Consider the following 14,995-nt stretch of genomic DNA (forward strand, 5'->3'; position numbering starts at 1 on the left):
CTCGGCTTCTGCTCCTGCTGCCCCGCTGCATGCCCCAGGGACAGCTGGCAGCCAGAGGAGCCCTGGCAGGAGGGGTTCCCTTCCTGCCTCCACCTTCTCTAGCTCTCTGTTGGGAACAGCCCTGTCCCTCGCCCAGTCCTGGTGGAAGCAAGGCTCAGAGGTCAAGTAACCCGCCCCAGGTAGCACAGGCAGGGCCGGGCAGGAAGGAGGCTGGAGCCTGAAGTCTGCCTTCCTCCCTCGCCTAGCCAGGCTGGTCGCTCCATCTCCTGCCTCATGAGACCATCAGGGCCAAGGTTTTTTCCTAACCGTTATCACCTGTGGTCTGGGTGCACCCTTTCTGGGGGAGGGGTCACCAGGGAAGCCTCGACACGAGGCTGTGAGCATGAGAGTTCATCAGAGCCCCTACCTGGGTGTTGCTGCAACTTTGAGGGCAGCGAGGAGGCATCTTCCTTCTCGGGAGGCTGTGTCTCCAGGGCCAGCTCATCTGCGGACAGGAGCAGGGGCGTCCTCTGGGGGCAGCAGGTCAGCAGCCGCTCCTTGGACAGCAGAAACAGCACAGCCAGGGGCACTGGAAGCTGGGGAGCAGGCAGAGGGGGTCAGGCCCACTGCGCACCCTCCCCGTGGCGGTGCGGTGCACACGGCATCCGCACGGTCCTGGGAGAAGACTGGTCTCTTCCAAGGGTGCGCAGCTAAGAGCCGTCCCATTCCCACCTAATAAGCCGGGTGCCTTGACTGGAGGTGAGGGGTGTTGGTATAATTGCTGCCCAACCTTAACCACACCTGTTTCCCCCCAAAAGACAGAAATTTGTCACACCAGGCCTCTGCCGGCCCAGGAGAGGCGCAGGGGTAAACCCGCTTCTAACATCCTTATCCTGAGCAGTGCTGGAGCTCGGCACCTCGCGCTCCTGCGTGCTGGAAGGTCAGTTTTGGTTTTGTCCATCACAGCCCTATAAAATGTGCTGGGGGGATTATTATCCCCATTTTCCAGATGGGACAATCGAGGTTCAGTGTTATCACTTAGTCGTAACCTGGTAGAACTGGAAGAGACCTGAGAGGTACACTAGGGACCCAGGGAGTGGAAGTGCCTGGTCACACGGCGGACTTGGGGCAGAACTAGCCTGGAACCCAGCGTCCCGGTTCTCCCAGCCCCTCCCTCAGGCCTGCCTGGGTGATGTTCTATCCTGGCAGGGGACAGAGGCCCCCTCAGGGCCTTGATGTCTAAGCTTGAGGACACAGACGTGGACTCCTTTCAACTGAGAAACGCAGGTTTACAAGCACCGCTCACAGACAAGCCCAACGTTCAGTTTGCTGCTATTTACGTGAAGCCACCTGGGTTTCACCTGAACTCCCCAGAGCAACGGGAAATGTCTCCTGCTCCTGACGTTGCCTGGAGAAGCCGCCACCAGCTCCCGAAGGTGCGGCTGCCTGTGTCTCACCACCTCGCGGCCGGCGAGCGCTTCAGCAAGTCTGACTGCTGCTCTTCTTGCTGCGACTTCAGCCCAGTTCCCTTTGCTGGGGAAGGAGGGGAAGCCCAGGGAGCTGCGGAAGTCTCCTGGAGGCTGGTGAGAGGGCCCAGATAATGGGCCCCTTCGGGCTGGCAGGAGAAGCCAGGAGGGTAGGGTGCCAGGAGCGCAGGGTGCCAGGAGCGTAGGGTGCCAGCCGAGGAGACTGCCAGCACCGGTCTGGTACTGCCCTGGGGGAGCCCCTTCCTCCCCTCCTGGAGGCAGCCTGGCTCTTACCAGCATTTTCCCCAGTCACGAGACAGAGTGAAAGACAAAAAATCACCCCCGTCTTGACACCTCCCTGTGGTGACCTTGGGAGCCTTTCTGCACACTTGAAAAATAAGTCAGGGTCAGACATGGCTCCTGCCAGCAGTGAGCCCACCAGTCGGGCCTGAATGGAGAGACACAGGCCCTGCCCCAAGGGGGTCCTGGCCCCGGGGAGACACAGCCCTCCCTCCAGTCTGCTGGGCAAACAGGAAACCCGCACACAGAGGCCCGCAGTGGCAGAAGCCTGGGTAAAGGCCAAGGGAAACAGCTGTAAAAGAGGTGTGATCACCCAGGTGGGGCTTTCCAGGGAGGCGGGCGTGGGAAGGCCTCCATAGAGGATTGGCTGGCATTGCCGCAGGAACACACCCGATTTTTATAAAAATCCCATTCAGGGAAGGCAGCCCCACCTTCAAAGTCAGAAAAGGCCAGGTGGGGCGTGCATGTGTGTGCGTGCGTGTGTGGGCATTTGCTTCTGTGGTGGACTGTTTATTTTCAGACACAAACCAATAGAAAAAGTCCGGAAATCCTGTAGCAAACAAAGTCCCTCCAGTCTGCACCTCGTGGGGCGAGAGAGAACGAGCCTCGGGCTTAAGCTGGACCTTCTGGCTTCCTGGGCCGGAGTCCCAGCCTTGCCGTTGTACTGATGGTGCCCCTTCCCTTAGGGGGAGGGTCGCCCTGGGAGGGCGGGACCCAAGGCTGCCCTGTTCCCAAAACCATGGATAGGCTCAGGCAGAAAAGGGAGGGAGCAGAGGGAGAGGTGCATTCTGAGAGCCCCCAGTGAAGACCCCAGAACAGGAAGAGGAAACTTACAAAGGAAAAACGAGCAGCGATGCTGGGGTAGGAGGTGGCTGGTCTTGCTGGGAGTCGGGGCTTCCAGCCTGGCTCTGCCTCCTACCAGCCCCTCATCAGGGCCTTGAGCCAGCAGCGGTGCGACACCCACCCGCCACTGCTGCTGTGCTGCTCGTGGAACCGGTGGTCTCAGAGGCGCCTTTCAGTGCCGTGTGTGGCATCGCTCAGGCCCAGCAACAGGTGGGCAGCTGAGTCCAGCCTGCCTCCCCTGCAGGGCTGACAAGCCCACCTGGTGCAAACAGAGGCTCCACGCCACCGCCGCAAGCAGCACGGTGCCTCCATCCCAGACAGGCCAGCGGCCACCTGGAACACTCTCCGTCCCCAGCTCCACGCTGTGCCCAAGCCAGGAGGCCAGGGATGCTCTGGTGTTGCCAACAGTCCTTCCCAAGCCAGGCTGGGTAGGGAAAGGGGGTCCCCCCACCTGGCCCTCTGGCCCCAGCCTGGGCTACCGTGGGGGAGCCCATCGTGGGTTGCAGAGCACCAGAGGAGGTTTCCAGCCACAGACCAGAGCCGGTGCTGACTTGGCACCAGGGCAAACGAAGGGGCCTCAGAATCGGACCCCGTCACAGAGTGAGGTGGTCTCTCCGCTGCTCCCACCGCAGGCTGCCTTGGCAGGCAGGGCCCCTCGGAGGTCACCCCAGCCATCTCCCCATCCTCCACAGGAGCCCCCGGCAGCAGAGCACAGCAGAATCCCACCAGCAAGAAGGACCCCGGAGAAGAGCCTGACATTTCCTACCACGGCCTGGGCCAGAGTCTACTGCATCCGGCCTTGGAGGGAAAGAGCTGGTTTCCCACCGGGCCTCAGATGACTTGAAAGTTGGCCCTGATTTCCACTGCGCTCAGCCTGCTCTTCGCTTTCCCGTCCTTGAGAACTGCAAGCACAGAGGTCACTGAAGGGTCTCAGAGGTGACCCCTGGGAGGGTCAGTTCGCCCATCCTTTTGCCTCCGGGATGGCACACCTCAGCACTGCACTGGGCGCCGGGTGGACTGGGATGTGTGGACTGTCCACTGCCTCCCCACCCGGCCTGCCCCGTGACACTCACATTGATGAGGGCCATGATCCAGAAGGCATAGGACACTCGGGTCCCCACCCCGTCCTTCGGGGACAGCCCAGGGAGTGTCTGGTTGGACCAAGGCTTGGCCTCAGCGTGGTGCTGGCCCAGCACCCTGGAGGCGTGGAACAGGTGGCTTCTGGAGGTGGCGTTGGCTGTGCTGTTGGCAGGCAAGCAGCTGGCCTCAGACAGGAAGGGGTCGGCGATAAGGGGGCTCAGCAGAGCACCAAAGCCCACGAAGAAATGCAGCACCTGGAGGAGGAGGGGGGCATGCAGCTCAGTCTTCAGTCCAAGGAAGCCGTGGCCTGGCCTTCTGCCCACAGCGGGCCAGCTCCCCTGACCCTGCCTGGCCCCAGAGTGGGGAGCAAAGGGGACAGGAAGCTGGAGAGGTGGGGAAAGGTGACTGTCACCTAAGTCAACCACCCTCATGGCCTGGGATGACTTGGGTGACAGTGACCAGTTCCCTCCCTCCCTGTCTCTCTTCTTTCCCAATCTTCACCCCCAACTAGGGCTGTTCCCCATGTTAGCAGCTGCCAGCTAGCTCCCCAAAGGGAAGGTCTGGATGGGAATCCCGGCTCCTGGGTGACTGGGGAGAAGGAAGAAAAGAGATAAGGAGAGAGCGGAGGAGGGGAAGGAAGGGGGGGAACAGCCACCCCACCCCCATCACGCTTCCAGTTCACAAAGAACTTCCTCTCATGGCACTTAGGCTCCTGGGATGCCCTGCAATAGAGGTGCTTAGAGGTGAGGAACCACAAGCCCACAGACACTGAGTGACCGCCCAGCGTGGCCCGGCTGGTACGTGGTCATGCTGGGCAGACATGCTGGTCCTCTTTGTGAGTCACCACCCAGGCCCGGGGGGGAAAATGCCTGGGGAAGGGGCTGGGAGAGATGGATGGGCCCAAGGAGCTCCCCACGCCTGCTGCCTGGCTCACCTGCAGGAAGACGGCCGAGTCCTTCTGGTACATTCTCACCAGCTGCATGTTGGCCACGGTGTCGATGCAGCCCATGGCCAGGCCCGCCAGCGCCATGACCAAGGCCAGCACCTTCACATCGCGGCAGAAGGGGATGACGGCGAACACCAGGGAGATGGCCAGAGAAGAGGTGAAGAGGGCCCACAGCGACTGGGCCAGGCTGGAGCAGGGAGGGTGGCGTCAGGGGACGGGGCTGGAGCCCTTCAAATGAAGCACCCCCTCCCTGTCCTCCATGTGCCTGTGGCCTCCGGAAGACAAGACATTTCCCACCCCCTGGTGGGAAGGGAAGGGAGCTGAGGACGAAGCTTGGTCACTTGTCAGCCACAGTGGGCAAGCTGTCGAAAGCGTCTGTCTCCTCCGATAACAATCTCTATGTCCTGGGTTGCTACGAGAACTCCAAGTACTGTGGCCCATGATTGGCACTTCATAAAGCCTGGCTACTTTTTATTATTGTACTTATAAATAATTTTATGTTGTTTACTTAAACCTTAAATTGTTTACTTATAAACGATTAAATGCAAAAATATCTCCTATCCCTCCCAAGGAAGCTGCTTTGAGCCTGTCGAGAGAACTTGCGCCATAGGCAGGTGGGACCCAAGATGGAACCTGAGTCCAGACAGAAGCCCCTGAGCTGGGCACCTCCCCTCACCCAGGGAGAGGCGCTGGCCGCGCTGTGCCCTCCCCACCCAGGAGTGGTGAGGCAGCCACTGCCTCACAGGCACCGGGCCCACAGCCCGGGTATTTGGGTAAATTGGCAACCCTTCTAGCAGGCGGAGGTTGCAGGCTTTGTGCCTGGCAAATGTCCGGAAGAGAGGCCCTGAGGCCATCCCCACTGAGAGGTGTTTGAGTGGTGACCCTGTCCCCTTCTTCAGATAGTAGAAAAGCCCACAGAGGCCGGGCACGGTGGCTCATGCCTGTAATCCCAGCTCTTTGGGAGGCCGAGGCAAGAGGATCACTTGAGGCCAGGAGTTCGAGACCAACCCGGGCAACATAACAAGACCCTGTCTCTGCAAAAAATAAAAAAAATTAGCTGGTGTGGTGGCACATGCCTGTAGTCCCAGCTACTCGGGAGGCTGAGGAAGGAGGCTCCCTTGAGCCCAGGAATTCAAGGCTGCAGTGAGCTGTGATCACGCCACTGCACTCCAGCCTTGGTGACAGAGTAAGATCTTATCTTGAAAAAAAAAGCCCACAGAAGGCAGGCTGAGGGCCTGTTCCCCCGTGAGTGAATGAATGAATGAGTGAATGGCATGTCTAAGGCTCTGGCAAGGTCATTGCCAGACATTCTGGGACATTCTGCCCAATAACCAGACTCTCGGAGAAAAGATTAAAGCCTTTTTTTTTTTTTCTGGTGCCAGTCTGAAAGGCTAATGTGAGGGAGAGGAGACTGGGCAGCAAGAAGGTTCTGGAAGGTTCTGGAGGAACTTTCTCAGATTATGAAAAGCTGGAGAGCCCCCAGTCTGCCTCTAGTTGGGCTGCTGGACCTGGAGAGGTTGGGGGGTGGGGGCAAAAAGACCTGAGTTTTAGGCACATGGAAGAGAAGAGGGAAGTCCCCAGTGGCCCCCAGGCTGTGTCTTCTCCCAGGGCTCTTTGCCTCTGACCCCCTTGGCCCTCAGCGTTGGCCTTCAGCCATCGTATCTTGCTCCGTCTTTGATTAAATCCTTTATCAAAACGGCTCTGCTGATAGCAGCAGTTCGTTATTTTCCCTTTTCTTGTTTCCAGGCTGATCTGTCAGGGACATTACTGATCAAGGGCCTGTCTGTTCCCAGCTCAGAACTCAGTGTGTGAGAGGGGAGGGTACACCCGCTTCAAGACCAGCTGTTAGGAGGAAACCCGGGAAGGGCAGTGCTGTGGGGAGGCCCACTCAGGTCCCTCCCAACTCCTGCGGCTCTCCGGGGGTCCTGCTCTGACAGTCCCCAGCACCCTGCCCTGTGCGGCTCACTGTGCTCCCCCGTGTTTCTGTGTCCTGCAGCACAGCCGCCTCCTGCCTGGTGCCCAGCACAGAGGTGACCCCGACACACACTGCAGGTTGATAAAAACGGCAGACCTCTCATTACAGTTCCCTTTTTCCCTTCCTTTCCCTGGACAAGACAGACCAGGCCGTCTCCTGGGTGGCTGACTTCAGGGACAGCAAGAGGGCCCCTGTCTGCACATTGCAAATACCCCCTATCGACCTGGGGACCAGGACCGACATTTCCACTACCCCACTCACCACTCTGCAGTAAAGCAGGGACACCCCGGAAAAACAAAGGCAAATACTCTCTTGAAGAATTAACTCGTTATCATTATTGCCTTTGAAAACCTGGATGAAAGTGGCTCAGTAATCAGTCCCGAGGCAAAGTCCTGAGGGAAAGGGACCTGGCACCAGCAGCTGAGCTAGGAAGGAGCTGTGGGAAAGGAAATGATGCTAATCACTGGCGCTGCCGTTTACACGGTAGCCACTAACATCTGTTTGCAGTGCCCGGACACCAGGTGCACGTGACAAGGCTGTGATGTGGGCTTTGTCATCGTGCCCGTCTGCCCCGGGAGTAAACTCAGACTGAGAAAGGCTAAGATGGCAGCGGACAGAGCCTGCACCGCGACCCGGCTCTCCCGCTGTTCCGTCCCTACGCCACGCTTTTCCACGGAGGAGCGTGCGCACACGCGTGGCTGGCGCCGGGCACAGACCCGGCCAGGCTGGAGAGGGGAATGCCAGCGGGAACGCGGGCCAGATTCCGCAGAGCCTGAGCTGCAGGGACGGGAAACGGTGAAGAGCAGCTTAGTCTCTAGAACACGCGCCTCCGACGGTCCCTCTGCGGCTGTTACCAGGGATCCAAATGCTTGCTCTCCTAACTGCTGGCTTCGTCACCAGCCTCCCAAGGCATGTGCTGCAGCCTGTTCCATGCGGAACCCGTGCCCAGCCCCATGCTAGGCCCTAAGAAGGTGCTCGACCCTGCATGCTGCCAGTGCCAGCGTGCAATGCTTGAGCAAGGCCTGTCTGGCCCCCCCGCACGAGCCTGGGGGAAGGGATTGCTGGGAAGCTGAGGTGGGAGTTTTGCTAGATCATCTGATGGGGGTGGCAGAGGCAGAGAGATAAAGGATAATGGAGGGACGGGCTGCCAGGAAGATACCGAGTGGACGGCAGGGGACGCAGGAGAAGGGGAAGGGCTGGCAGCACAGGGGTACCCTGTCCCTCGATCCCATGGGTTGCCCTTGGTCTCCTCTCACCTTGTCATTGTTGAGAAGGACACTAGATGCCCACAGAGGCATTTTTTGTCCCAGGCCCAGTGACAGGCAGGAGGGAGCAGTAAAGAGAGAACAAACAGAAAAGGGAGGCCAGAGGGAACCAGGCCTGGGAAATCCCCTCCCCCGACATCTCCTACCAGACCCCGGGCTGCGAATTCTGTGACTCGAGCTTGACACCTCGCAGCAGCTGGGGCAGGAGGGCTGAGGCCACATCGGGCCAGGGGAATGGAGAAGACCTGTTCCCCGTAAATGGGGACATCTGTGCCACAGGGAATCTTGGTTTTGGATCCCAGGCTGCCCACCCTTCCCAAGTGCTTCAGCAGGGCTGTGCCTGGACACTCCGAACAGCAGCCCGAACAAATGTCTTTAGAATGGTACATCGTTGCCAAGAAAAAAAAAAAAAAGTCCCAGCTATATCCCCAAGCCAGACTGAAATACATTTATTGCCTATTTTAAATGGCTTGGTCAATGGGCCCTTCCGGAAGGTGGGTAATTGAAAATTATGGAATAATGATGTCAAAATAGTTTTGGCGTCGAGGATGCAGTGTGGTTTGTAATCAGAAGACTGGGTTCCAGACCCGCCTTGGCCATTTCCCAGCAGTGTGGCTTGGGGCAAGCCACTTACACTTAGCCCCTCTGAGCCTCAGTTTCCCCTGCTATAAAATGGGGACAGCAAGCTCTGCGTGAGGCTGAGGCTGCCGGGAGACGGCGTGATGTGACATTTGATCCTCCTTTGCTCACTCGCCGGGCTTTCCCCATGGCCCCTGCATCCCTTCCCAGGTGCTTACCCTGTGGCCCTGGCTCCCCCAAAGACCATTACTGGACCCAGAGAACCGTGCTCAGCAGAAAGAGTGCAGAGATCAGTGCCAGCTCCTGAACTTCCCCACGCCTGCTTCTACTCCTGCTGTGACCCTTTGGGGGACCCTGGCTGGCCCAGGAGCTGTCAAAGGGAGGCGTCACTGGCCGTCGTTCCCAGACCGCCCTCCTCCCACCGCAGCACCCCAGCTAGAATGGCAGCGAGGACGTGAGTCCCGCCCTTCATTTTACAAATCAGGAAACTAAGGCCCAGACAGGGGAAGAGAGAGGAGCAGACCCGAGCCAGGGTCCAGTGTCTCCACTCCCAATCCAGGCAAAGGCCGGCAGCGTGTCGCCGATCTTCCCTCCTCTTGTCCTCGGTCACAGGTTAATTCAGGCCAATGAGCGGAAGAACCTCACTCCCTCAAGGCCTAGGGAGACCCAGGAAACAGCCTAGACAGTGCAGGAAACCTACTTCAGGAAGCTGAGAAACGACCAAGTTACTTATTAATGGCTCCACACAGAAGGTGCAAAGTGGGAAGGAAAAGGAGGGAGCCAGGGTCCCCTCTCCCCAGCCGAGTCCGCTGGGTGACCTTGAACATGCTGCTGAACCCTCTCAGCCCCGGTGCCGTGCCTTACCCCGAGGGAGCACGTGACCACCTTGACCTGGCCCTGCCCTGGGCACCTGCTCTTGCCCTCCCGGTTCTGTGAACAGAGCAGGGACTGCTTGGCTCCAAAACAGGGGCAAGGCCTGGGTGGTAAGGTGCCAGTCAGCCTGTGCCTGCCCTCCACCCCCGGAGGCGGGGAAGAATGCTGCCAAGGCCCGGCGCCATGCCAACCCGGAGTGACCCCAGGGTCTGTCAACAGCTTACGTTTTTGCTCAGGGCATCTTCCTTCCCTCCTCCCCTGCCCAGCCTCCATGATCTCCTTCCCCGAAGCACTGGGGTGGAGAGGCAGAGAGCAGAACCGCGAAGAACCACAGACAGAGGCGTCCCAGCCCTGCCCACCCCAAAGCAGGCAGGCAGGCCAGAAGGAGATGGTGTGGGAACCCAGGACAGGAAACCAGGAGATGAGGCTCCCCCGGGGAGCACCCCTCTAACTGAGTCACCCCGGCCTCCACACTCGCACCCCACTTGTTCAGGGTCCTGTGTTGAAGCTGGGGAGACCCAGCGGGAGGGGCACATGGATCTGTCTTCCGGGAGATCCCAACCTAAGGCAGGACTGCGCTGTCAGACCCCGAGGTTGGGAGCCACACCCTGTGCATGACAGCATCCCCCGGGGCCCACTGGGGCGCTGGCGATGCAGGCAGTGCTCCTTAGGTGTCGGCTGAACTGGGACTTGCAGTCTGTCTCCTGGAATACCTCTTCCCCGCGGCGCACGCCTGGCTCTCTCCTGCCGTTCAAGCTTCAGCTCTAATGTCACCTTCCCAGAGAGGCCTCCCCTGAGCACGAGCTAAAGGAGCCCCCCAACTCTGCCACTCTCCACCCTACCCTGCTTTATGTCCTTCATGTCACCATCTAAAATTCTCTTTCGGATGCAGGCTCCGTGACAGCAGGGCCCATACCTCGTCTGTCACGTTCCTCCCTAAAACAGGGCCTGACTTGAGAGATAACTGTTGTGCGAATTAACGGGTGGGATGAGTTTTGAGAATTTTTTTTAACTTAAAAAATTGACATATAATTTAAATACCATAAAATTCACATACTTTAGTGTACAATTCTACAATTCAACGGTTTTTAGCATACTGGAGTTGTGAAACTACCACCGCAATCTATGTTTGGAACATTTCTGTCACCCCAAAAAGCAATCCCATATCCCTCAGTAGTCAGCGATTCCCTATTCCTCTCTACACCCCACCCTCAGCCCTAGGCAATTACTAACCTACTTTCTGTATCTGCAGATTTCCCTATCCTGGACTTTTATATAAATAGGATCACACAAGATATGGTCTTTTGGGTCTGGCTCCTTTCACTTACCATGATGTTTCCAAGGTTCATCCATGTTGGTATTAATACCATGTGTCAATATCTCATTCCTTTTTATGGCTGAGTGATATTCCATTGTATGGATGTACTACATTTCTGTTTTGTTTACTACAGGGGTCTTGCTATGTTGCCCAGGCTGGTCTCAAACTCCTGGGCTCAAGTGATCCTCCCTCCTCAGCCTCCCTGGTTGCTGCGACTACAGGCATGTACCACTGCACCCAGCTAAATATACCATATTTTGTTTATCCATCCATCTGTTGATGGGCATTTGATTTGTTTCCACTTTTTGACTATTATGAATAACGCTACTATAAACATCTGTGTACAAATTTTAGCGTGGACATATGTTTTCAGTTCTTTGGGGCATACACCTAGGAGTTGGGGTCATATGATAGCCCAATGTTGAGAGGGGTTTTTAAAACAAGAACCATGTCTGATGCTGGACTCCCCGTAGGCTTTTGGAACAGGTTTGTTTTGTGCTGAGAAGTGGACAAGGTGCGGAGAGAGAGGCAGAGGCTTTCTGGACGGGAGACCAACCAGAGCCGAGCTCAGAGGGAGCATCTGGCTCGTGTTGTGTTCCCGGGACTTCAGAGGGCCAGCGGGTCTGAGCGTGGCCTGGGTAACCGGTGCATGGAAGACAGGGTTTCATGCAACGGGCAGGACGGTGTCATAGCTGGGTCTTGGGCAGGGCAAGACTTGCAGACTAGAAGAAATCTGAGGGGGAAAAAGGTAGAAAAGGAGAGAGTGAATAGGGCACAGAGGAAGAACTCAACAAGCCTTCGGTTAAGAGGGTGCAGGCAGGGGAGAGGCCAAGGTGAGGCTGGGAAAAGGCTGAGGAGGCTCTGAAAGTCATTTAATTACCCCGATGCCTCTGAGATAAAGGGGTCTCCCTGGGCTGGTTAGACAGGTCCCCGAGAAACCAGGAAGAAAACCCAATCTTTCATCTAAATACGCCTTTCCTATCTGACAAAGTTCATACCTATACACCCTGCCAATCACGCAGCCTTTTGTTGTTCTCTTCTCTGAAAGATTTCCTCCTTGTGGTAAGCAAGATCTTCCTAAGGAAGGTGTAGTCTAGATTCTACCTCCCTCTTGCCTGCATGTGTTGGCCTCCTTCAAGATCTCTGTCTATGCTAGAAGCCTCACAGGCAGAGAGAGGGAGAGCAGGAGTGTGCACAGAGGCTGGGGCTGCCCAGAGCAGAGGCTCGAGTCCTCCCCTGCACCCACCCCAACATTCGAGGCCCTCCACGTACGGTCCTTCCAACGCATGTCCCTGTGGAGGCGTCCAGAAGCCCTGTTCAGCCCGGGCCCCCAGTCTAGGCAGGACCTGAGTAGGAGCCCTAGAGAAAGGCGCGGCCTGGACTCTCCTCTCCCACGTGTCATCCGTCACTCTCCCCCCAACCCCCGCAACAGCTGGCTTTAACAGATTTGTTAAACCAATCCCCCACTCACAAGTACTAGAGTTGCACTAGCTGGTAATCACTTAAGCTGAAAAGCACTTACTTGCAAGGGTATTAGCATTTTAACTGAGACATGGCAAGGCCCCGTGGAATCAAGCTTTAGAGGCTGGTGGAAGTTCTGTTTGTTTGGGGGGATGGGGAACTGTGACGAGAGCTGCCCAGAGTTAGCCAGGTGGCGGGAGACTATCACCTATGCTCAAGGTCACACCTGAGACATCCCTCCATTTCCACCGGAAGTCTGCTTTGCTCTTAATCAAAGGAAAGGGTCCTTTCTGACATTTTGTCTTGGAAGTGGGAGGACTGAGGTTCAGAATTTAAAGCTGAACCACTGATAGGACCTACCCCCCTCAAAGATCTGAGCAGGAAGCCCCAGAGGCCCACCATTGCCTTCCCAGGACTTGTGAGAGCGCAGGAACACTCGGCCCATGAGTATCCACAGGGATACACATCCCATGCCCCTGGTCTGCAGAGCTGAAGCTGACTACTCACAAAGCAAGAGGCACTGCCAAAGTATCTGGTTCTAGAGACAAATGTCTGGGTTCAAATCCTGGCTAGGTCTCTTCTTAACAACTGCATGATATGGGCCAAGTTTCTTAATCTTTCTGTGCCTCAGCTGCACAAAATAGAGATAATAGTACTACTTCCCACGGGTGCTGCGGAGATCGAATGGGTTGATATACGTAAAGTGCTACGAACAGTGCCTGGCACAAAGTAAGTACAAAATAAAGTCAGTTACAATTGTTGCCATTATCATTTTTCTTTTCTGTGAGCCAGTGTCCTGCTGTAGGACTGTCTCCACCAGTCAGAGCTGCCTGTTGATTAAGGATCCCTGAAGGAGGCACAAAGCTGTCCAGGAAGAGGTGGCCCAGTTGGGTGTGTACCTCTGCCAGCTTGACAAAACCTGGCCAGCCAACCTGTCATTTAGAATTATCCTCACTCCCTTTCCTGTTCTTTGCAGTACACTTGTTCTTAACAGTTCCAGGTAAGGGAGCTTTCGTCAGTTAAAATACTTAAGAAGAAACCTCTGATATTTGAAGATGCTTTATCTTCATTTCTAATTAAGCCTCTAGGCAGAATGGATCTTGAGCTCTTCCTTACGATTTCTGAATCTCCTGTACATCCAATCCCGTACCAAACCCACAGGAACACTGGCACACACAAGGACACTTGCTTTGGAAGGAGAGAATTCTTCAGTTTACAAGAGGATTTGAGGGAAATGGGGACAATCACACCCAAATTGCTAATGTTTTGAACTCAGTTCCATCTGTATTGACACCTGTGCTTCTCTCCATTGGCTGTTAGTGAGGTGGACAGCAACACCCCCCATCACGGATACTTCGAGGAGTGAGCAAAGGGCAAGAGCCCTTGGTCCAGAATGGTCCCTCCAGAGGTCTCTCTGGGATAGTCCAACTGTGATTTTGTCCCCAGGCTAGCTGCTTGCTTGAGTGGGTGCAATTCAGAAGACCACTCAGCCAGGAGCTGGGACCAGGGAAATCATGCAGCAGCCTCCGGCTTGCAAGTCCTCAGTTCCCTATTCTATTCTGGGTCTCTGTTTTCCCAGCTGCACCAAGGGAGTGAATCCTGCTGCCTTTCCATAAGGGCCCTGCGGAGGTGGCCCTGTCCAATTTGAGCCAGGAGAATGAGGCTCTGCAAGGGTATCCAAAGGGGACATGCCAGGGAGAGAGCAGAGCCCTGTCCTGGGGCAGAGGCCAGGGAGTGGTGGCATGGGGAGGAGGCGGGGAGCAGAGGGGACTCCTGGCACCAGGGATGGAATGTCACCCTACCAAGCTACGGGTGAGATGCCCTGGGCCTTCTACCTAGCCCTCGCAGTGAGGTGCGGTGTCTCAGGGGCAGCAGGGCTCCACCTCTAGGGGCGAATGCAGGAACTGTGTCCTGGCTCCCCCAGGAGCAGGACCACACAGGACCTACTAGCCCCGTCGCTGGAGGTGGGGAAGGGACAGCCTGTGTCAGCTGACGTGGAGCTGATTATGAGTGGAGCCCGGCCCTGGTGCTCAGTCAAGCCGCAGGCTAGCTCTGACACCCAGCGCTGCCACCGAGCTGGCCCTCCCACTGCCCTGCCACCTCACTTCCAATTCCGCCCCCGGCATCGGCAGGCAGCGGGCTACTGACAAACCTCAGAGAGCTGTGCAAGAGAGGGACCCCCCCCACCTCTGCAAACTCCATCACTCCTTCCTGCCCCCCCCAGTGGGGTAGCAGGTGGGGGAAGGGGTGGGAACTGGTTTTACCCTCTCACGCGGGTGAGTGAAGACAAATAAATAGTCCAGAAGTCACCTTCAGTCTCTGGGGAGAGTTTTCCGGGGAGAGGTGAGGGGGAGGCAACCCTTCCGCCGAGGCGGGGTGCAGCTGGCGGAGCTGGCGAGGGTGGTCGCGGCCGCCCAGGAGCGGCCCGGCGCGGCTGGGGCAGGACTGGGCAGGGGCGGGAGGGAAGGGTCGGCACGGCGCGGGTGGGCGCCGGGGGCTGCGGCGGGGGCGCGCGGGCGCGGCACTCACGTCCTCTTGAAGACGCCCCCGAGGGCGCTGCCCAGCAGGAGGCAGAGCTGCTGCGAGAAGAAGACCCAGGAGATCTGGGGCAGCGAGCTGTGCGTCTGGCAGCGCAGGTCCAGCAGCGTGGGCCCCAGGAAGGCGATGCACAGGCCGAAGCTGAAGAAGACGCTCCAGTAGGTGAGCGTGGGCTGCAGGTTGCGGCGGAGCAGCCCCGACACGCGGCCGTCGCAGCCCATGGCCCCGGCTGGCGGGCTCGCGGCTCTGGCTCCGAGCGAGCCCGGTGCCCGAGTGCCGCGCCGCCCGCGGGAGGGCCGGCCGGGCTGGGGAGGCCGGCGGCCGGGAGGGAGGGGCGGGGAGGGGCCGCCCCGGCGAGGGGCCCCGCCCTCG

General features: G+C 57.6%; 1 protein-coding gene across 2 annotated transcripts in view; it reads right to left on the reverse strand.

The window, feature by feature from the left end:
* Positions 1-14,849, reverse strand: part of MFSD4 (major facilitator superfamily domain containing 4) — a 28,296-nt gene extending 13,447 nt beyond the window's left edge. Inside the window, exons 1-4 of one of the 2 annotated variants that reach the window (XM_012657837.1) lie at positions 14,615-14,844; positions 4,603-4,801; positions 3,662-3,922; positions 407-575 (exon numbers count right to left, since the gene is read on the reverse strand). In XM_012657837.1, the coding sequence (XP_012513291.1) occupies positions 407-575; positions 3,662-3,922; positions 4,603-4,801; positions 14,615-14,844 (859 nt within the window). Of the gene's footprint in view, positions 1-406; positions 576-3,661; positions 3,923-4,602; positions 4,802-14,614 lie in introns of both variants that reach the window. The other variant, XM_012657838.1, reaches the window with a different exon arrangement.
* Between the last annotated feature and the right edge of the window lie 146 nt (positions 14,850-14,995).

The sequence above is a fragment of the Propithecus coquereli genome, unplaced genomic scaffold, assembly GCF_000956105.1.
Source record: "Propithecus coquereli isolate 6110/MARCELLA unplaced genomic scaffold, Pcoq_1.0 Scaffold563, whole genome shotgun sequence".
Lineage (NCBI taxonomy): Eukaryota > Metazoa > Chordata > Mammalia > Primates > Indriidae > Propithecus > Propithecus coquereli.